The sequence below is a fragment of the Schistocerca americana genome, chromosome X (assembly GCF_021461395.2).
Source record: "Schistocerca americana isolate TAMUIC-IGC-003095 chromosome X, iqSchAmer2.1, whole genome shotgun sequence".
Classification (NCBI taxonomy): Eukaryota; Metazoa; Arthropoda; class Insecta; order Orthoptera; family Acrididae; genus Schistocerca; species Schistocerca americana.
This window is the reverse complement of record NC_060130.1, coordinates 651,406,499-651,430,773: the sequence shown is the minus strand read 5'-3', so window position 1 is coordinate 651,430,773 and position 24,275 is coordinate 651,406,499. Positions and strand designations below refer to the sequence as shown.

At 40.0% G+C, this 24,275-nt stretch overlaps 1 protein-coding gene across 4 annotated transcripts in view; it reads left to right on the top strand.

The window, feature by feature from the left end:
- LOC124554818 (ATP-dependent helicase brm-like) overlaps positions 1-24,275 on the top strand; it is a 379,799-nt gene that overhangs the window by 273,522 nt on the left and 82,002 nt on the right. For all 4 annotated transcript variants that reach the window (XM_047128479.1, XM_047128480.1, XM_047128478.1 and 1 more), the window contains one exon: positions 1,475-1,705. In XM_047128479.1, coding sequence (XP_046984435.1) covers positions 1,475-1,705 — 231 coding nt within the window. The remainder of the gene's footprint in view (positions 1-1,474; positions 1,706-24,275) is intronic.

Below are 24,275 nucleotides of genomic sequence, written 5' to 3'. Positions count from 1 at the left end.
AGAAGCAGCCATTGAACTTCAGCATGTGGTGCTTAACAGTTTGTTGTGCCACTGGATGGTCAACTCTCCTGGTCATGCCCACATAAAATGCTGTGCAGAAGTTGCAGCAGTGTTCATTTACGACTTGGCCACTTTTATAAGTGACCTTGCCTGAGACGGGATAAGCCTGTGACAGGAATGGAATAAGATGTGCTGGATGGGCAAATCGGACAGCTGTTGTGCCTAGGTCAGGGATATGATCCCTGTGTCACGCCTTAGTGAGTGGGTTTGGCATAGGGATGAACCAGGAGGTTTTGCAGATTGGGTGGATGATGGGACAGCACTATAAGAGGGGTGGGAAGGTTCGTGGGTGGGATGTCCCTCCATTTTTGGCCATGTTAATAGATAATCAACGCCCTATGAAGGAAATGGTTCAGTTGCTCCAGTGCAGGGTGGTATTGTGCGATAAGAGGGGCGTGCACCCTTGTACTTGATTCTTGAAGTGGTGGAGAATAAGGTGTGTGTGAGGATATGGCGTGGAAAATTGGAAAATCTGTTTGTGGGCTAAGTTTGGGTGGTAGAACCTTACTGTGAAGGCTTTTGAGAGACCTTCAGTATACTTAGCAAAAGAATTCTCAAGCCTCCAAATACACAATCCACAAGTGACTGGGCTATGTGGTAGCAATTTTTTGTTGTGAAAGAGGGTACAGCTGTCAAAATGCAAGTGCTGCTAATGGTTAGTGGGTTTAATATGGACGGAGGTATGGAAGGAGCTGTGAGAAAGGTGGAGGTCAATGTCCAGGAAGGTGGCACATTGGGTTTAGGAGGACCAGGTGCAGAGAAGGTGATTAGGCTGTGGAGAAACGAGTTTCAGAGTATGAAGGTATCATCAGTGAACCTGGACCAGACAAGGGTTTGGGAGGCTCGGAAGATTCCCTCTACGTGGCGTATTAACAGGTTGGCATAGTAGGATGCCATGTGAGAGTGGCAATGGCTGTGCCGTGGTTTTTTTTTATGTACCTTGCGCTCAAAGTAGAAGTAGTTATGTGTGAAGATATAATTGAGAAAAGTGTATAAGGAATGAGGGAGTGGGTTTGGAGTTGCAAGGATGTTGGAGGAGATAGTGTTCAATAGCAGCAAGACCGTGGGCATGAGGGATGTTGGTGTATAGCAAGGTGCCATCGACAGTGATGAGAAGGGACCCAGATGGTAATCGGGCGGGCATGGTCGTGGCCGGGGATGGGAGTTGTTTCCATGTTTCATATGAGAGACTAGGATACGGACAATTGGTTGGAAATGTCTAATTTGTGAAAGAATTTCTTCCAAAAGCTTCCAGAGTTTCCATTCTTTTTGTGCTCCTGTCGATGGCTCAGTGCCTTATATATTCATTAAATGCAAATATATTTTAACCTTGTGTTGTAGAGTTTAGGATATGACATTCTGTTAATTTCTGTGTTGTTTAAGATTTGTTTGTGATATAGTTAATTGTTTGTAGGATCTCCAAGCCCAAGACCGAGCACATCGAATTGGGCAGCAGAATGAAGTACGTGTGCTGCGTCTAATGACAGTGAACTCTGTTGAAGAACGTATTTTGGCAGCGGCTCGTTACAAACTGAATATGGATGAGAAAGTGATACAGGCTGGCATGTTTGATCAAAAATCAACTGGTTCTGAGAGACAGCAGTTTCTACAGAGTATTCTTCACCAGGATGAAGCTGAGGAAGAGGTATGGTGAGAAGTTCAATAGTTTTTACATTGCATGTATTAGAGAACACCTTGCAATAAAATAGACTGAAAGACTATAAAGGTTTATTAGTGAAGACATTTATGGAACTCGACAGTTGAATGTCAGCAGTAAGTTTTCATCAAACGATTAGGTGCTTTGTATTGTGTAACTGCAGAGTATGGTCCATTGTATGGAATTAGAATCATGGCTTGACTACCTCGGTTTGCCCCTATGGCATTTGCCACACCAAGTATATTAGGTGTGCTTAGACACACAATTCTCTGCGTGGGTTGACTTGCACTTCCCCAGTGCCCCATTAAGGTGGCCACAATCGTAGCTCATCCTTGACAAGCACTCATGCACAAGCGTACTCGCCAAAGCATGCTTGTGCGTGTGTAGTACAAATTTACACAAGCATCAAGACTTTACAAGTAGCTTGAAGCTTGATCGAATTTCAATTATGCATGCTTGTGCAAGCTTTCAAGTGTGAGCATGATTGAGCGTGTTTACTCTTACATTACATTCTGTGCGAAGGTTGTATTGTAATATGGGAATAATATTTTTGTTCATTTAAGGGTAGGTACTAGTGAAATTTCAACCAACTCATTAAAAAAAAAGAAAAGAAAGAAAGAAAAGCCGGGGGCTGAAAAATGTTTCATAACATATCTTGGCATGCTGAATTCGGTAGGGGTAAACTCAATTTCAGAACAAATTTTTTCCATCACTTTTGAATTTTAGATTGTTGCAAAAATCAATATTTTTTTCAAACCCATAAGTGGGGTTTTTGTTTATCGTGGAATGTATTCGCAAAAATGTATGGAGCCCAAAATTTTTTACATTGACAAGTACACTTTAATTTCAGCCATTATGATTTTTTTTCCCAACTCTATATACATGTGAAAAGTGTAGATAAATTATAAAAATATTGTTTTTATAATATGCAACAAGAACTGAGAATATAATAGATGTATTATATCACATGTGCACCGTACCTATGAATAATACACAGTTACATCAAAACAGCGTGGCCACATAGCTTACACCATCATGTTGAAGTATAGCTTCTACTCTTTGATGTTTGAGAAAATCAATTTTTTGGCGAATTTATTTGTATTTTTCTGAATTTTTCAGTTCATCTTGCTGCAGTCCTTTTTTACTGATGCTTGTGCTGTTTGATAAGCATATTTGAGTCCTAATTTTGTCATTATTTCTGAAATAACTCTGTGAGAACCAACATTGTATTTAGAAACAGTGATAGAAGCCACTACTTTTGCTCTCTTTGCTGAAACATGTGTGTCTTTGGGCCGAGTATTCCATATAATGCTGTGTAAACTCTCATTAGCATTTTGTGTTAGACATTAAACACACCATGTTAGTAGTGATTCATCAGTCAAACGAGTATAAAGAGGCAGTATTTTATCCAAACAAAAGTTCATTTATTGGTGGTTTAATATTAGAAGCTTTGAGATCCAGGCTCAGTATCTTTTGCCAATGCTGACTGATAAAAAACAACGACCCTGAAAAAAGTATAAGTTGTAAATGTGTCCTATATAAATTTTGCTGTATAAATATTGAAAATAAAACTGAGGTATATGTGAAGTAGATATGTATACACATCTGTGTATGTACAAGAGATTTTGTGTAGACATACAAGAACTTTTTGGAACATGAGTCAAACATTCTTCCTTTTGTATCTTGTGATTATCTCCATAAATATTCAATGAGGTGGTTTGATTGAAAGCTTTAAGATCTCCACATGAAAGCTGTTTGGTATACAGAAGAGCCCCAGTAATTCGAGCTAATTGGGGCTGAATGTACCTTGGTGAATTACAAAAAAACTTGGACAGTACAGAAATATCAGTAAATCAATGGGTGAATCATGAATAAATGTTTTATGAGCACAATAATAATTAAAAATTAAATAAAAACAATATAGTAGATACCTGTGTTGTAGGTGCATATATGACCACACATTTCCAAGTTGTAGAAATATAAGTTACATTTTAAAGAAATTGTCCCTAGACCCCTAGACCTTTGTTTTAAAATAGAAAACCCCCTCCCCCCCTCTCTCTCTCTCTTTTTTTTTTTTTTTTTTTTTTTTTTTTTTTTTTTTTTTTTTTTTTTTTTTTTTTTTTGCGGAAGTGACATGCCATCTTCTATGGAACATAGTGTCTGTTGGAATAGCTACTGCTTGCTGCCTGCTCAGTATAAAGCAATGCAATGTCTAGTGCTGTAGTGCTGCCAAACCCTTGGTGTGGGTGGTCACTGGTACAATTTCTTCAGGCAGTTCCTTTTGTCGTCACTGTCTTCAGTGGGTGCACTAACCATTCAACAATTCCAATATTGGTCACTTCAAACTGTTCATTACCATTCATCCATTCTGAAACCTCACTCTCATTCACATTTTCACATCCAGCAAGCTTTTTCGTCAGTTCTGCCAATGTTAAATCATCTTTGTCTGTTCTGTAGTATCTGTTTCATTCTATAAAATCCGGTTCCAAGACATTTTTAGTGTCTCCGCATTTATTATTTCAGATCATGAATCAGCTATCCAGTAAACTACGTCTTTTGTTGTAGCTTTTTTTTTTTTGTAAATTGTTTGATGGCTCTTTCACCCCTTCTGTTGTTTGAAGAAGCATCTGAAGCAAACAACAATGGATCCCCCCCCCCCCCCCAAGCATAGTAAAACAGGCCCATAACGTGTATTAAACTCATCATGTTTAGAGGTAAGAACAATGGGCTAATATCGTCACACTACAGTTCTTCCTTATCAGGGTGTGAACCAGCACTGTCAAGCATTAAGATTGCTTTGGAAGGTAAGCACTTTTTCTTATCTTTTGGTCTTTGGATTCAGTCTCAGAAACTGACATACAGCCAGGAGAGCAGTGTGCTGACCAAATGCCCCTCCATATATGCATCCAGTGATGCCTATGAGCTTAGGATGGCACGGCGGCCAGTCAGTACTGTTGGGTCCTCATGTCCTGTTTGGTAGGAGTTTCATTTTCGTTGGTCTCTGGAACAAAATCTTGGAAAAATCACTTCTTAAAATTATTTTTGTCCATACAAGCAGATTTTTGGTATACATATGTAGCAGACAGTGCAGACACAGTGATATTTTTTAAAGCTCTTGGCTTAGCAGACTTCTCTGTTACCAGCAGCTTCAGTTTATGGCCTCCACTTGCATTCGATGCAGCAAGAACTGTTAGCCTCTCTACATTTTTCGAAGCCTGGGACAGCCTTTTCTTTATTTGAGGCTAGAGTTCTAGATGGAAGCATTTTATAATTTAGTCCTGTTTCATCACAGTTATACAGTTGATCAAGAGTAAGATTTTCTTCTTGTATAATTTTTCTTAATTTCTCACAAAATTATGTAACAGTTCGAGAATCCACAGAAAGTTATTCACCACCTATATCAAGCTGCCTTATGCCGTATCGCTTCTTCCACCTATCCAACCATCCTGAACTTGCAGTAAAATGATCCTCACTTTCATTTAACTCGTTTCTAAAAAATATATAGCTTTATGTTGCAGAATATGGCATGAAATTGAATTTTTTTTTTTTTTGTATTTGTGGAGTAAACAAAACAAACAAAGCTTTAATCATTTTTTCATGCTCGGATTTCTTCATTGATTTCCATTCAAATGGCAAAATAGAACACGTGTTTGTTGAAAACTTATTAATTTTGTCTCTGTTTCTATGCTAATTTCCAACTGTCACTCCACCGATTCCGTAATCAGCAGCAAGTTTTTTTTTAATGTTTCTCCTTTCTCTAGTCTTTTCAAAGCCTCCGATTTCAGATTCATTGACACAAATTTTCTCTTACTCCTACCATTCATTGTAATGTATGAATTAAAACATTTAGAAACACACAGTTGCATATGTACAGTACACTCCACATACATACAACACTTTAAAATTAACATTACACAGTTGGGCTTACTACAATACAGATGTTACTACACAATCAAGTACAGTACATACAACAATGTGTACTGTATTATTACTTAGGTTTACTGTATTTTAATGACAACAATAGGTGTAACAATAAAGATGACGTGCACTGTACAACTGATGGTCAGGTGGTCCCAGTTAGGGAAGGGTTGACAAAGAAAAAGCAAATGCACTCCTTGAAGATGACTGGGTGTTGTGTGCTGTCCTTAGGTTAGTGAGAGGTTTAAGTAGTTCTGAGTTCTAGGGGACTGATGACCATAGATGTTAAGTCCCATACAGAGCCCCCCCCCCCCCCCCCCCCCCTCACTCCTTGAAACTTGATACCTGTCCATCTGTAATAGAAATGCACTAGCAGTCTGAGGCCAAGGTTATTTCTGTGCATTATGAATGAAAACCCTAAGTGGGACAGTTTTACTGGTACTGTACATGGAAAATTGAAAGAAAGTTTAAAATGTGCCACATTTGAAAGTGCATAAAACATACATGTAGACAACATATGAAAACAGGTTTTTACTCTAGTTTTATGTAAAATTTTAATTTTCTTAAGAGCAGCTGGAATTACACGGAACCTCTAAATACCAGGGCTCGAATTATCAGGGCTCTACTGTATCGAAATCCATTGCTTTTGGATCGTTACCATATTTTTTCAGCGTTCGTAGATTCGGTAGGATCCCGAACTATTCATGGAACTTTGAGTAGTGTGCCCTTCCTACCAAAAACGAAATTCTGATGAATATCACCTAATTGAGTCACATAGCCATGCCAATTTGACAAACTTTGTTACACTGTCAAAATCAACAATGTATCCTGTGATAAAATCAATAATGCTACCAAACCAACTCTGATTGGCCATGAACCATCGAACTCATGCCTAAATCTATATTGTCATCTGAACTTTGCAGTAATGTATCATTGTTGCCAATATTATCATTACTATACTCACAGTCATAACGTACTTGCAAATGTCCTCACAATCATTATCAGTAGGCTCATTATCAGATTCCAATTTCATTTTCCTCAGTATCATTATGAACAAGCTCATTCTTAAAATCCAGTTCTGAATCTTCATCAGACTCACTTTCAATAATGTTGCAATCACCATCCAATTCTGACCTTTTGTATATATTTTTTACTATTACCCGACATTCATCAAAAATGTCATTTGAAGACTCAAACAGCAGTTTCTATCCATCACACATGTTCTTGAAAAGTATCACAGGAGAAAGATTGCATATTCATAATCATCAAAGACTGTTGAATGCTCGAATATCCTCTTCCTGCATATGTAAATGCCAAACACAGATGTGTATTTACATCAAAAGGGGCTCTACTTGCATTTTGTTTGAAACATTGTCTTGATTTATAATTTAGCGTGACTCTACATGAAAACTTCCAACACGTTGGATCAAAGTCAAAATTCAAGGAACTTTGGTCGTACTCAGTGCACTTCATTTCTAACAGTAATGATGATAACAGGGGAAAATAAGTAGAATACACTCTGATTCATCTGTCTTTACTTCAGTGTTTTTTCATTGCTAGTACTAGCAACATAATTTTTTCCATCCTATTCCTTGCAATACTGTCAAATTTCATTTATGTATGTATGTTTTTCTCATGCAATTTATTTTCATTGACATTTTCACTGCTGTCACTGACACTTTCATTTTCTTCGCTTTTCATGTTTTTTATCTCTTTGTCACTGTCTCACTACAATTTAATAACTGTCTCTTATGCTGAGGCATGTTTGATATTGTCATGTTGAAGAAGGTGTAATCAGATGAATGACTAACTCATACTTCAGTTAACGAATGTGAAGATCCAGACGAGGTCACCAGGCTGGGAGATAACAGGGTGGTGGCTCACGTCATGCCTTCGGTGATCGTTTTCTTGAGCCTGCAGCGTGCGGAGTTGAGCTAACTGCTAAGCTTCCTCAGCTCTTGTTAACACCTGGCTGATGTAGTCGTCGTCCATGTCATCAAGATGTAACGTAAACACAGTGTCCATCGTCATAGTCGCCTCACACCCCTGCACCAGGAAAAATGGAGTAAATCCTGTGGTGTCTTGTTTGCCAGTGTTGTAGGCAAACGTCACAAAAGGCAGCACCTCATCCAAGTTGCTCTGCTCAACATTGACTAACTTTAATGGCATGTCGGCCAGTCGCCATGTGACGAGTAATTTTGCGCCGACTGTTTATCTCTGTCACAAGATTCAATTGAAAAACTTTCCCTCGATCTGTAATTAACGACCTTGGGGCACCGTGTTTTAATACAATGTCTTCCACGATGAATTTGGCTACCACAGATGCTACGGTTGCTTTCACAGCTTTTGTGATGGTATAGCGTGTCAGATAATCAGTGCAAACAATAATCCATCTATTGCCACTAGCAGATGTTGGAAATCGCCCGAGGAGGTCAAACCCAACACGGTGGAAAGGCGTTTTGGTTGGTGGAATTGGTATAAGTTGGCCAGGTGGTTTCTGAGGAACTGCCTTTCTCTTCTGGTACTCTCAGCAGTGCAACACATAGTGATAGACACTCCTAAATAAACCTGCCCAGAAAAATCTCTTGTGGACTCTATCGTATGTCTTAATAAATCCTAAATGTCTGGCCTCAGGTGTGTCATGGAATTTCTGTAGAAAATCTAAACGGATGTGTTTAGGAATCACTGGTAACCACCTCTTTCCAAAGAGATCAAAGTTTTTCTTGCAAAGTAATCCATTAACTACCTTAAATTGTCCTTTCACATCCTCTGACCAATTTAAGGCAATCATAATTTGAGATATCTTGGCGTCCTTCTTCAGCAGAGAGATCCTTCCGCCACACACCGTCAGGTGGCTTGTGGAGTATGGATGTAGATGTAGATGTAGATGTAGAGATCCTGGAGTGCAGCGAGACAGTCACTATCTTCATCAGTCTTGATGGTCTTGCACGGGGTTTCTTGAGAGACAGTCTGCATCTTGGTGTTTTCTTCCACTTTTGTACACTATGGTAATGTCGTACTCTTGAAAACATGGTGCTCACTTGGTGAGTTGTCCTGTTGGATCCTTAAGGCCTGTCAACCAACAAAGTGAATGATGGTCTGTAACAACTGTGAATGGCCTTCCATAGAGAAACTTGCACATGGCCCAGATCACAGCAAGACATTCTGTTTCTGTAGTTGAGTACTTTCTCTCAGCTTTTGTAAGTGTCCTAGAAGCAGAGGCTATAACCTTCTCTTTTCCATCCAAAATTTGCACCAGAACAGCACCGATCCCATACCAACTGGCATCTGTGTGTAGTTGTGTAGGTGCTCTCTCATCATACAGACCAAGTACAGGGTAAGTTGTCAGAGCTTTTCGCAGCACATGGAAAGAATCTTCTTGAGCACCACTCCAGATAAATTTAGCATTGGCTTTTAACAACTCTTGAAGTGGTTTGGCTTTGATAGAAAAGTGTTTGTTAAAAGGACAGTAATAAGAACATAATCCGAGGAAGCTTCTCGCATCTCTCATACTTTTAGGAATAGGAAATCCCGTTATAGATCTCACCTTTTCTGGGTCTGGCCGCACACCTCTGTTTGACACAAGGTGTCCAAGTATTTTTATTTCTTTTGCTCCATAGAGACTCTTTCTTGGATTAAGTTTCAGTCCGCCTTGTTGGAGACTCTTAAAAATGGCCCTCAGTCTTTTTATATGTTCATCAAATGTCTCAGAGAACACTATAATGTCATCTAAATAACAAAGATACATCATCCACTTCAGGTACCTTGGAAGATTATCCATCATCTGTTCAAAAGTTGCTTGTGCGTTACACAAACCAAATGGCATTACCTTAAAACTCTTACAGGCCCTCAGGGGTGATGAATGCAGTTTTCTCACGATCAGCCTCATCTACTTCGATTTGCCAGTATCCCAAGTACACATCCATGGTTGAGAAAAACATAGCCCCCTTCAGACAATCTAGTGTATCGTCAATTTGTGGAAGGGGGTAAACCTCCTTTTTAGTTATCTTATTAAGCTTTCTGCAATCAACACAAAAGTACCAGCTGCCATCCTTCTTCCTGACGAGGACCACTGGTGACAACCATGGACTCTGTAAAGGCTGAATGATGTCATTCTTCATCATTTTCTCTACCTCGTCGCGAAATATTTGATGTTCCGTTGCTGACACATGGTATGTTCTCTGGCTTATTGGTTAAATGTCTCCAGTGCTAATCCGGTGCTTTACCGTTGATTTGTCTAATTTACTCTTCACTTGTGGATTGAAGCATTCAGAGAACTCTTGAAGAATGGCAAGTAGCTTCTTCTGTTGTTCCTTAGTGAGATTTGGTGATAGTTGAGCTAGAAGATCTTGTCTTGTAGTGGTAGCGCTAATTTCGCCCACAGACTCAGCATGGGTGGTTTCTATGACGCTCAGCTGTTTGCTACGCACATGCATCTGTCCACAATTTCACCAAATACATTCTTAAATGAGACAACAGAGGCTGGGATAGCCAAGTTATTCTTCAGTGGTATGCTTCTCTTACATTCCACTTCAAGATCCATGGGTTGATGCATGGCGTGACACATGACAGTTACCTTTCTAGCGCTGACTGCATTAATGATCACTTCATCCAGCACACACAGCCTCCACACACTCGGATGCGCATCTTCTTGTCCACAGTATCTCATCTCGCCTAGCATAATCTTCGAGCGACCACAATCTATAAATGCCTGAGAAACTTTCAGAAAGTCCCATCTGAGAATGACGTCATGACTACACTCTTGTAAGACGATGAATTCGAAGGGCTGTGTATGGCCACTTATACCCACACAAATGACACATCTTCTGGTAGGTTTTGCATATTTCCCATTAGCCACCTTCAGCAGAGATGTTTTGTTGTCGAATACGATTTTCTGCAACTGGCGGCGGTACTTCTCCGAAATGACTGAATATCGTGCTCCAGAGTCCACAAGAGCTTGGGTTGGTCAGCCATCCATGAGGAATCAACATAATTTCCTATCATTTTTGAAGTGATCGACGGCGTAGTATTTTTCTCTTCGGCGGCGCACCTCTAAGGGAGGTTGCACCCTTTAGTTTTCCAGGTTGCGGTGGCTAGGTGATTGGCTGGAGCTTCTAAATGGCGATGGAGACGTTGATCGGTGTGTTGGGGAGTGTCCTCTCCAGCGGCTAGCTTGCGGCTATGGTCACCTACATCGTCCTGCACCCACATCTTCGTCGTCCCAGAGTTGGTGTCAGCTAAGATCGGTCTGCTGTCTTCTGGCATCGACATCATCAAATATCTGCCGCCTTTTGCGACACTAGCGCGCCACATGTCCCAGTCGTCCACAGTGGAAACATACTGGTTGGTTATCCTGGGTCCTCCAGACATCAGTCTTTCTTGGTGCCCAAACAGGTTCCTCATGCGGCATTGTAGGAATGTAATTCCACCTGGGTCTTCAGTTTTTCACCATTTTAAAGGGAAATGAAGGTTGAGAGATTGGGTTCAGTGTCTGTTCCAATTCCTCCCTTGTGACCTTTTGAAGCATCTCGGTTTTTTCCTCGCTATGCAATCCAAGTGCCTTCTGAACTTCCGCTCTCACCATCTGATGAAGAACACTTGTGAAATCAGTTGCTTCCTCCATCACAGACATCGATATGACATTTGGAAGCCGTTCAAACTTCTTGCGTGTAATTCTTTTTTGATGCATTGTCTCGATATACTGGCACCATTTTATGAAGTTGTCTGCTGTCGAAACCTCCTTCAGGAGTAGGGCTTGATATATGTCCTCAGCAATACCCTTCATGAGCTGTGCAACCTTTTCTTCCTCCTTCATTCTAGGATCCACTATTTTACACAGTTCCAAGACGTCTTCAATGTAGTATGCTGTAGTTTCTCCTGGACGCTGTGCCCTGCACTTTAATTTATCTTCAGCCTTGCACTTCTGTCATCGTGTGTCACCGAAATACTTGCACCTGGAATACTTCCCAGCTTGTGAACTACTCGTCGTCGTCCTCATACCATTGCTTGGCAGTGCCCTCCAAGTAGAAAAATACGTTAGCCAAACACTAGTCTTGTGCATAATAGTTCGCGACTGGGAACGTTCAGTTTAGTTCGTGGTTCCGTCGCGAACTAGGTCACTCTTTTAGTTCGTTAGCTCCCATCTCGATTTCCAGAAAGACAGCTCGCTCGCTTTGCTACCGCTACTGCACACGCTCTTTTATTCGTTATGCTAGTCTTTGAAACAATGACCAGTGTTGCCAATGCCTATATTATTACAGTTTTATATCGAGTAATTAGACTTTGAAATGGCAAATAAACCAGCTATTTACACAAATGGGTAAAATGAAGTAGTCAACTACTTTACTTTACATACAGTGCACTAGTAGTATTTTAATTTGAAAATATATATATATATATATATATTTGTTTATTTATTTATTAGTTCATTGTAGGAATATTACTTACAGAATATGTTAAATGCGTTTTTTTTTTTTTTTGTGAATAATAATACACTTTCATAAATAATCGGTGTTTTTAAAGTTTTGGAAATAACCAACAAAAAATATTTCTGCTTTAGGTACAGGTTAAGTATTATATGGCACAAACAATAATACCTTTACCATTAACAGAAGAAACACTAACACTTATAATTTGTTACCAAACAATTAGACGTAGAAAAAATAACTATGACCCCTGAGTGAGATCGTATTCTAAAGCATTCTTTATGTGCTTTGCATTATCATTCTTTAAATAATCAGTTTTCTAATTTTCAAGTGAAATATTACAAAAATTTACATATTATTATGTAAAAACATTAATTTGGAAACTTTGTTCATTGATAACAGTGTTCTTCGTTCATTAAGGATTTGTCCTGTCACCGAAAAAACACGTTCTCAGGGCACTGATGTCGCTACTATGCAAAATCTCCTTAACACATATGCATAGACATGAGGATATAACTGACGACGCTCGTGCCACCACTCAAGTGGATCTTTTTTTCGATCTAAATACTCTTCATTGAGGTATTTATCGAGTTCGCGAATACCAGCAGCAAGTTGGTTATCTGGTCTAGTGATTTTTCTTATTTCTTGGTCATACTCGTCCCATATAGAGTCTTTTTTATTTTCATTATTGCTGCTACTAGAACAAGACGTCGAAGGGTCGCTAGCAGTAGGATCAGCCACTAAAATATCTCGATTCTCCCTTTGAAGTAACTGCACTCTGCCAACTTTATTTTTGAGGCATTGTATTGCAACTTCACAAGCTTTTTGATTTCTAAATCCTCTCTGTCTAAATCAGGGATCCAGAATAGTACACTCAGCATATAGAATGTTGCACGTGATTTTTTTAAAAGCCTACTGCGGGCTCTCGCTCCGTCTCGCTATTGTCAGTCAGTCTTCGGAAAAGAGCGAACGAACCAAGTAGCGAGGTTATCCTTGAAACAGTTCACGTAGTTCGGCTGTGGGAGTGCACTTCCGAACTAGTTCGTTCGCGAACTACACAAGACTACCAAATACCCAGTGTCATCCCGTTTGTTAAATTTGGCTATATGCTCATATACCTTCAGCCACTTGTTTGGATCTTGGCCATCGTGACCAGAGAACCTGGAAGGATGTCTCATGTGGTGGCACACAGTTGCTGTCATCGTAATGTCCTCTTCTTCTTCTGTCTCTGGTAGATTGCGAACTGTTGAATATAGCTCAAACTCGGGTTTCTCGCCACGCAAACGGCGCTTCTGTCGTGGCCTGATGGGAGCCACTGTGTCGTCGATAATGTGTGCTATCACAAGTTCCAGTACCCGGCGCCTCCACCAGAATAATGTCACGTAGAAGAAGGTGTAATTAAATGAATGACGAACACGAAAGTCACTTAACAAAGGTTTATTCAGCACTTGCACATACAAGAGTGCGGATCGAACTGCCTCCGACCAGAACCCATATAGTATATATACGGCTACAGAACATTCCAGTACAATGATTCTTGACATTTGTGGATTCTTCTAGGATGTACTCAAACCGAATACAGAAATTAAAATTGTACAGCCCGGGTGAGTTTTGAACTCGTGACTCTCCATGCAACAGTTTAGCATCATAACCACTACACGGCGGTGCTACTCAGCTTCTCCTGCGACAGTATTACTAGTTACTGGCATTTCATCATATCAAAAAATGTGTAAATAGGGTGATGAGGTAGTGCACACAAACATTCAACCTCCAATCCAGAAAGCACATTCCCAGCTCTGCTGTATCCTCAATTGTGGGTCATCGTCTATGGGTATAGTTGACCATACAGAATGAAGGTGGGTCTTGGCCACGTGTCGTCCTCTCATAAATTGCTGGGCTTCCATGTGACATTGCAGTTGATAGGCTGTAAGGGCATTGACCACTAGAGAATTTCTATGTATTATTTATTTTCCAGTTCACAATTGAGTCTGCCAAAAATATAAATCTGTCTGTCTGAAGGGGAGGGGGAGGGGGGGGGGGGAGGTTGGTTTCAGATGCGCCTACAAATTAGGCACACATACATACACAATTACATTTGTACATACAGATTATGTACATATTCACATAAAATTAATGTTTCAATTAAATTTCTGCACTGGCCCTATCTATCTAGTGGTAGAAAGCTAACTATACTTCAGCTTTTTTGAAAAAACCAGAATGGCCACAATAAAAAATACTGCTACTCTGTCACAACCAACAACTCCAATTATGAATCTGAAAAAAAATGGTTTTAGTTTCAAAACTTAAGAATCTGAAAGTATGAAAAAATGCTCTAACAAATTAGACTTACCTGCTGAATTCAGCATGCCAAGATATGTTATGAAACAAATTTTCAGCCTCCTGCTATAGTTTTATGACTGGGTTGAAATTTCACTGGTACCTTCCCTTAACTATTCCTTACTCCAAAAATCATGTTTCCTCTCTTTTTTATGTAACATAAGCAGAATGGCTGCCAAGCCAGCACATCATTGTCTGGACTTGAAATTTTTTGGTAAACAAACTCATGCTTGTACAAGCACACTTGAGCTGTGTGTAGGCAAAAGGAATTTGTTCTGATTCTTAGTGGTTTGCGTGTGGAGTAGTATTTACATCCAACTGAAGACTCCAGACGGCTAGTACTACTCAGAAGAAATGTATAAATGTATTAGAAAATACAGTAACAGACAATGGACTTTGCTGGACAATTTATTTGTGGCTATTTAAAGAGGGAGGGATTCTTCAGAAAAAAGCCTCATATGTGCAAAAGCACTTGAGAAATCAAGAACAACTACAGAGTTCTACGTCATATTCAGTTATCGTAATGAAATAGTAAGCTGTAAATATGTTATGCTCTTTGGTAACGAAGAACTGCACCAGAAAGCATGAATGAATGAACAGCTCAAGTTGCATGTGGCAACAGTTATCTGCCTGAAAGATAGTCCATATGTACGAAACTCGTGCACGGAGTCAGAAGTCAGTAATTTGAACAGAGTATGTAAAAGGAAAGCTATGTGTGGGAGATGAAGTTCACATGCACACTGATCCAATGCAAGTGGTTTCCTCACCCTACATCTACCAGTTGCTCTTACCTTGATTACATAATTGAATGTGTCATATAGCAGAGAGATTCTGATCATCGGGATATCTATTGACAATGTAGTGTATGTCAGCATGCTTGTGTCCCTGGGTTCTTACGTGCCAATGTACCAAGAAAAATGATACATACTTCCCCAGCCGTTACAACAGAAGGGAGTTCTGTTTTGTTTGAATCACTTTCTGTTCTGTGTATGCCTGTTATAGTGCTTTTAGGGCACAGAGGGAATATTAGAACTTGTTACTTCAATTACGCTTTGTCTGTGACTTCAAGATTGCACATACTTCAGCACAAAATACTGTAAATTCATTGGAAGCCAAATCCTGAATATGTAACTGGAGAAAATTACTGATTAGCCTAAAGTGGCCTCTCCTTGATTTGAATCAATTTGTGTATACTTCATTTGTGGTGCTTATCGAAAATATTACAAGGGTGGCTCAAAAAGTAACAAGTCCTCTGTATGAAAAAGTTTATTTAGGAGATCAAAGAGATGCACAAAGTTATTGAGTCACATATCATCATGATTGTCCAAGCATTTGTTCTATTGGCGAACAAATCTGGTAAAACTGACATATGAGAAATAATGATCTGGATCTAGGAGCCACTTAACAATGGCCTCCTGAACGTTGACATTGGTTCGGAGGTGGCAACCAGTCAGGTCCTTCTTTTACAGTCTGAAGAGATGAAAACCACATCGTACGAGATCTGGACTGAGAGGAGGATTTTCCAATACAGCCCATCAGAAACAGTGGACCAAATCGTGCATAACTGATTAGACATTTTTGCCCAACAACACAGCACTTTTTGGAAACAATGCCAGTTGTTTCCTCTGAACTGGTTTCTGCATCTGTTCCAGTGTGGCACAGAAAACTGGCAGCATTTGTCGTCACTCTGTGGAAAAGGAAATCAACCAGCAATACCATGCAAGTTTCAAAATTCTATGACTGTTACTTATGCGGATTCCATTTTTTTTAATTTCTGAATGCATAAAGACGAGGAGTACCTTCGTGGCACTGATTATTTCTTTGTCTCAGGTGTCACGTCACACACCTGTTTTTTGTCTGCTTCGTCCTGTTATGATATGGTGATGGAACATCCTCTGTCTGATACTGAAGTAGGTATTGAAGAGACAACCCAATTTGCATGGTTTTATTTTCATCAGAGAGTTGCCACAGTACCCTGCAATAACAGGTCTCCCAGTAGTCCAATGTGTTGTGGACAATATCCACTATACCACCAGTGCTGATGTTGAATATATGTGCAATCTGCCTAACATGAATGCGATGATCTGCTTAAATAAATACTTTGACGCGGTACGCATTGTCATTTGAGGTGGATGTGCTTAGTTGCCGTATTCTTTGCTCATCTTGCACATTTATTTTACCTGTGCCAAATTCATGGCATGTAATTACACCTGTTTTCATGATGTTACATTTGCTACATAAACTTACACTATTTGCCAGTGAATTGTAGCTAAGTACATTTTTAAAACACAAAAACCTTATTACAAATTAGCACTTCAATTGCCAAACATGTATCCTTGAAAGCTTGTATCTAGAAACTGTATTTCAAAGTGTAACAGCATAGCTACTTCCATCTGCTGATGGTGGTTGAAAGCTGTGACTGACTCTATGTGTCTAGATATTGCGGCATTAACCCACTGGGGATCTATTGTGTCCTAACTTCCTGTATCGCCCTCATAAAAAATAAAGAATTCAGAATTATTTTTTGAGTGCAGTACTTTTTGAATTTAGCTGTAAATCTTTCTGGAGCTCGTAAGGAGACAGTATGATCTGATGTCAGCCATTGCTAAAAGGGAGTTCTTAACATGAGTTCCGAAAGGTTTCATTCCTTGCAGATGATTATTAAAGATCTGTTCCATTACTGGTTGAGCTATGGGCTGGTTCACGGGTGTCTGTGGAGTAGAACAAATCTTACAGACTTGTCACTAAGGGTAGGAAAAAATCATATTATTTTATGACCAATTTCAATAATGTTGTCACATTGTAATCACAGTGAAGTACAAAAGCGAAAGCAGGTTCATCAGTGAAGTACAACATTTAACACTGAAAGCACATTTATTATGAACACAAATGTATAGGTAGAACAGAACTGGACGAAAAGGCTGCTGTTTATACGAACAGCAAATATTCCAGAATATACAAACTTTACAAATGTAAGAAATTTTGAAGACATTCAGGAAATGATGAATACTAAATAACAAACAATTACTGGTTGTCGGGTTTGAACTGGTGACCTGCAGGACACTAGCCAGTCATGCAGACCACTGAGCCACTCTGCTTGCAGCACAGCTCATGGCGTTGTAACCTCTCCTGGAGAAATGGTGGCCAGCTGTTTCAGAAGTTCTCGCTGAAGTAGACTACAGCATCCTTGATCTATACAGCAATGCTGGCAGATCTTTGCATACTGGTCTTGTTGTCACATAGTCTCCACTGTGACTAGCATTGAAGGTAGATCCCATCAAAGCTTCATGGTCAATGAGTGGATCTTCAGTTTCTGAGAAGCCCCCATCATCGATCTGTGCCGCAGGGCTATAGTAGGGCTTTGTACATAGGACATGGACGATGTCTCTGTGCTTTTCTTCTTGATGACGAATCATAATCATTGAATTCATATGTGACATCCAGAAAGTAAGGAAGGACATGATACAGCACAAAGTATTGCTTTACTATCTTTTCTGTTAGTACCACTTTCTGCATAGGTGTAAAAATTCATCTCCTGGGCTTGATCTCACAGTTGGTGTTCGATTTTACAGTGCCCTTGGTCATTCTCAAGGGCATCCAGAGTCCGTATGCGAGCCAGCTGTCATTCTTCTTAAGTCGTAGTGATGAAGTACTACATGTAGCAGTACTTCTGAGCATTGTGTGGTTGAAACAGGAACAATGTATCCATTGTTGTTTCAGCCCCAGTGGGTATTATTGTATCCCAGTTTCTCTGTGTGACAGCAGTGTCCATCATGAGCATATCTGCCAAAGTCTTATTCAAGCTTTCTGTGAGACCATTTGTTGGTGTGTGGTAGAAATTTGTAATCCTGTGGGTGGTGTAATGTGAAATTGTGATTGATACTAGTCTCAACTCTTCCGCAATTACAGATCATCACACGGTGTGCTCCTGTCTTCAAAGTGATATCTTCTACAAGAACCCTTGAACTTTGTGAGTTTCAGCAGTTGGCACGGCTTCGGTGACAATGTAGCAACTCCATATTTGTCGACTTCGGAAACCTCACCTAGAGGTCAATTACAATTTGGTGGAATTTTGCTGCTGCAAGCAGGATTGGTTCCAGGGTGTCCCAAGAGATAACTGCAACACTTGCTTCCATTGTTGGCATTCCGTACAGTGCCTCACATAGTATTTAATCGATCGGTAGAGACCTGGCCAGTGATACCAACATCTCATTCTGTCTAAGAGTCATCACAACTCCCAAGTGATGAGATGTTGGAACATCATGGAAATACTACAGGATATGAACTGGGATTATGAGCAACTATTTCTGCACCACTGACAGTTCCTCTTTTATAATGTTCTGTTTATTAACTGGAATTCTTTGGCTGGTTCCTCACTCTTCAAGACTTCTATGGTTTTTAGCAATGTGGGATTTTCTCTCTGTTAAGGAGCAATGTGATTTAATGCAGTGATGACAGATTTTGTCTTCACTGTGGTGTTCCAGCAAATGATTCTTGAAAGACAGTGAGCTTCTTTCTGGTTGTGTCCAGTTTTGTATATTACTGTAAGGTTGTACTCCTGAAGTCTTAGTGCCCATCTTACCAGCCCACCCAATGGATCAGCCAGCGTAGAGAGTGGTGGTCGGTCACAACAGGAAATGGTTTGCCAAATAAATACGGCCAGAACTTTTCATAAGCCCAAACAACTACAAGACACTCTTTCTCTGTTGTAGAGTAGTTCCTCTAGAACTTATAGATTACTCTGGAAACCTAACCTCTCATCTTGTCAGCACTTTCCTGAATTTGTTCTGGAACTGCACCTATCTCATAACTGCTAGCTGTCTGGTCTATCTAGGCATTTTTGCCATGCAGTGTTAACTGGAGAAGGCATTAGCACCTCCTTAAAGACACAAAACATTCTTTTCTGCACCCTGTTCCAGGAAGATTTGGCATCTTCCTGTAGCAGTTCTTACAAGGTTCACACGTTGCTAACGAAGCCCTTTTTGTATTACCTCTATTACTAGCACATTCCAAAAAATCGTATCATGTGACGAATGCGCCAAGGAGTCAGAAGATCTGTGACAGCTCTTATATTCTCTGGATTGGGATGGACTCTATCACCATTAACTGTGTGCCCCAAGATTTGTACTTCTTGAGTGGCAAAGGGACACTTATTTGGATTCAGGGAAAGACTTGGAGTCTGAACACACTTCAACACAGTTGTTAGGTAGCTTAGATATTCTTCAGATGTCTTTGAAAAAATGACAATGTCTGCCAGATAGCAAAGACACATTGTCCGTTTAAGATATCAAAGCATGTTTTTCCATTATAAGCTCAAACGTGCCTGGAGCACCGCATAGGCCAAAAGGCAGAACTTTGAACTCATGAAGGCCATCAGGATATATGTAGGCAGTCTTTTCCCAGTCAGCCTCATCAACCTAATTTTGTCAATAGCCTATCCATAGTTGAGGTATCCTTTGCTCCTTTCAAGCAATCTACGACGTCTATTCAAAAAATTCCAGAACATTCGTAATTTTGCACCAATGGTGTGTTGGAGTGAAATGCGGTTGACATACCTGTGTTTAATGTGTAAATGCCAGAAGTTTCATTTTTGTATGTCTCTTAGTTATTGTGCAGTGCTGTATTGAGTAGATCGTTGCGTTGCACAGTTTGCGAATTACAAGATGGCAGAGTTAGAGGAGCGACCGTCTGCTTTAAATTTTGTGTGAAACTCAAGAAAACCTTCACACAGACACACCAAATGATGCAGGAAGCAGTGGTTTAAATGGTTTTAAAAGGGCTGGATGGAAGTTAAAGATGACCCTAATTCAGGATGCCCTTTGATATCTACCGACGACGCTCATGTCAGGAACGTCAACGAAATGGAGTGTGCCAATTAAAGACTGACCATCCAAGAGATTGCAGGAGAATGTAACATTTCAGTTGGATCATGTCATGAAATCCTGACACAGCATCATGGAATGCATTGTGTTATCACCAAATTCATCCATGGCTCATGAATCAAGGCCAGAAAGACCTTTGCCTTGCAGTCTGTAAATTAGAATGAGATGTTCCTTCAGAGAATCATAACTGGTTATGAGACGTGAGTCTATGGTTATGATTTTGAATCTTGGTCTCAATCTTTACAATGGGCCGGGAAAGGTTGTTATAGTTTTCTTTGACTTTCAAGAATTAGTTCATCATGAATTTGTGCCACACAGACTGTTAGTCGATGGCACTATTGGGATATATTGCGATGCCTGCAGGAAAATGTGAGAAGGGAATTGCCCAAAATGTGACTAGACAATTTATGGCTTTAGCATCACGACAATGCACCCGCACGTTCATCGGAGTTCGTGCATGACTATTGCACAAAAAACAATATCACTCTGCTGCCTCATCCTCCATACTCTCCAGACCTGTCCCTGCAGATTCTTTTTTTATTTCTGAAATTGAATCCCCCTTGATGGAGTGTAGATTTGAAACAGTACATGAGATAAAAAATATTCACAGACAGCACTTCGAGCGATCCAGCAAGAGGTGTACCAAGACTGCTTCCAGAAGTGGAGACGGTGTTGGGAGCGGTGTATCAGTTGTGGAGGAGAGTATTTTGAAGGAGACTGTGCATGATAAGTAAAACGTAAGCATAGAAAAATGTTATGGACAAAGTTCCAGAAGTTTTTGAACAGACCTGGTAGACTGTCATAGTGTGTGCAATATGTAGACATCTATTTTTGTTTTTTTCATTTGTCAGTAATCGGCACAGAAGGTGCCATGTACTGCCTGCCTTCTTTACAAGGAGGATAGGAGAGTACCAAGGATCTATTAATGTTTGTTGATGTCATTTTGCAACATCATCTCCATTTTCTCCCAGTTTACTTACCATTCAGCCAGTGACACCCTGTACAAGCACTGCCTAATTGGTGTATGATCCTCAGTGTTGATACACTGGGTTTTGCCATGGTCTGTTTGGTGTGCCATTTCTCCATTCCATATTTTAAAGCATCCAAAAATTGTTGTAGAATGGCTAACACTCACCAATGTTGTTCCTGGTCCAGGCCAGATTTGGTAGCCGTGTCCTCCACTGCGTTGGTTGTAAAGGTAGTAGAGCACGATTCTTCATTGATGACACTAAGCTGGCTGGGCTGGTTCAGCTGTTTCCATGTGCATACTTTTAGGGATTAGTTGTGCCTGCTTGTGACAGTGACCTAAAATTCTCCTTCACCTCCAGCAAAGCTTATGATTGTTCCTGACATTTAGATTTATTTGGTGAAGCTGAGTAGCTTTTTGCAGTCACCAACATACATACAAAACAGAACTTCTGGTCAGAGGGTGCTACTTTTATACAAACGTAAAATATTACAGAATATGCAAACATTAGAAGCATCAGAAATTTTGAGAACCTTCCAAAAATGATAAATACTAAATAAAAAATAATCGCTGGTACTCAGGCTCAAACTGGTGACCTGTGGCATGCCACGCCACATTGCATACAGCACAGCTCGCAACAATACTTTTGGCGAGTGGTGGTGTTATTTTTTGCCAATTTTGCTGTTATTCTGTACCAGTTTTGGTGGTTTTTTTTTATATTAGTTCCTAACAACTTACATTTTAAGTATCATTTGTGTTATATTATTGTTTTACATTGTTATGTATATTTGTTTTTTCAGCCTGTCAGTTACCTTATGTTTACTGACATCAACGTCACATTTATTTACATTACTGAAAACAGTATTTTAAATCTATTACATTAAGTAAATTAAAGGAAAAATATCTGTTCAACCATACACTTGAAAGTTTTTTAAAAGTTCTGTCAGTGAATTATAGCAGACAACACGTTATGTGAAGCATATTCGTTTCTTGCTGTAAAAAACGGACACTGAAAATGTTAATTTATGTATTATTTTTGTTATTTTGTGCATTAATTTTGTTGTAATGGCTAATCTGTTGAACAGAGGCTGAGGTTGGGTTGAAGGATGATAATTTGATTGTGAGGTGACAAAAACAATGATTGTGATTCCATAAGACTCTGTCAAACCTTTTGTGTGGCATGATTAAAATTCCACCATCTGTCATAATATGTGAAGGCAGTGATGTTTGCTTGCTGTCACGTATCATGTGCTGTGATTGTCTGATAGAAACAAATCAAACATGCCATGTTATGTGTATGGCATATTTGGTGGTTTTTCATATTTACATTTGTATACTCTTGAAAACACTTCATTTCTGGTATGTTTTGTTGTGCAAAAAATTTCAGGAAATGTGATGTCTTCAACTAAAAGTACTGCCAAAATGGAGTTTGTGGAAAGTAGGGTATTTTCACATCTAGAATTATTGCTCCTTACAAATGTGAAATGAGCAGTCTTATTAAGAGTGTACAGAACCTCAGTTTGGGGGAAAAGTCAGAATCCAATTTCAACATTCAGTAACTATCAGTTAACAATATTAGTAAACTGCTACCCTTAGAGTTACGACATTTTTACGGGGGATCAAGGAAAATAAACACTGCTGATGTCGACTTACACTGCTAAAAACTGTGATTTTCTGTTGTTTTTAAAGTTATCGTTTATGCGAAATTTTCCTGTCCTTATTTATCACACCATGAAGGGTCTCTTTGAAGTTAAGTGGTAAAGCACCTTCGTCAACACAGAGGTTGGGAATAGAGTTCGTCATAATGCCATTGTGGCCAGTTTGTGTCCTGCATTGTGCACCACATCTAATGTAAGGACTTGAGAAAGTAAGTTACACACAAGACCACTGCACACCAAGAGTAGTGCATTGTCAGATGAGAGTACATGTTCCAGGTTTCCTGCAGAGAGAGTTCTGCTGCAGCATGGATAACAGGTGCATCACGATGTGGGAATGCAATGGTGCAGCAGTTGGAAATAAAAACTGCACACAGATTCACCATGAAATACTGGTGTATATAGACCAAATGTGATGCTTCATCCTCCAGTAGTGATATGATGCCCACAATTTGAACGCCACAGAAATAGGTGATGCTAATCGGAAAAGGGACCTTTGGCATTGACTGCAGACAACGATATTCATGCAGTCGAGGAACCTATTCACAGCTATTGCAGAGTGACTCTCAAGGAAATTGTTCAACAGAGAGCGCATCTGAATAGGCAGTGCTCATTCCATCATCCAAAATCGTTTACAGTTCGGAAATTGTGCTCTCACTGGTTTCTGCGATCACTCTCATGTACATTCAAAGGCACAGGACTTATAGCGTCATTGGACTTCCTTGAACGTTACTTTGCGGAACACAATGATTTCCTAAGGCATAGCATTATAAGCAGTGAGACATCAGTCCATCATCTCACATCTGCAACAAACACAATGTCTATGGTATAGTGACCAGAATCAGAGAAGACTGTGGATAGCTCAAGAATCAGCGGAGACTGGCAGAGAGCATTGACTAGGAGCCACCAGAGTGTAAAAAGTTGACAACAGAAGAGAAAAGCAGACAACGGAGATGGCGCGACAGAACAAAGAGTCCAGCAAGCAAGCCAAAATTGAAAATTAAGACACTGTGAGGTCAGGACCAAGTCAATGATATGTAGCGAGGTCAATACAGTAGTGCTGAGACATCACAACTGGCTGCAGAGCCAGTGTGCTGCCTGCTTTAATGGGAAGCCACAGGCACTGAAAGGCTGGCACAGTGTGTGTGTCTTTGTGGTGGCACTCACAGCAGCGCACTCAGATGCAGCCATGCCTCCTAATGACTATCATTGATTCCCATGCTGTCTGGCAGCCCATCAAACACATAGGGCCAGGATACCAGAGCCCTCCTACCTGGAGTTGGCACGTAGGACCAGAAGCACCCTGGATGATACTGGGGAAGGAGAACAGGTGGCACTGGTCGAGGCTCGAAAAAGAAGTTCACCAGCTAGGAG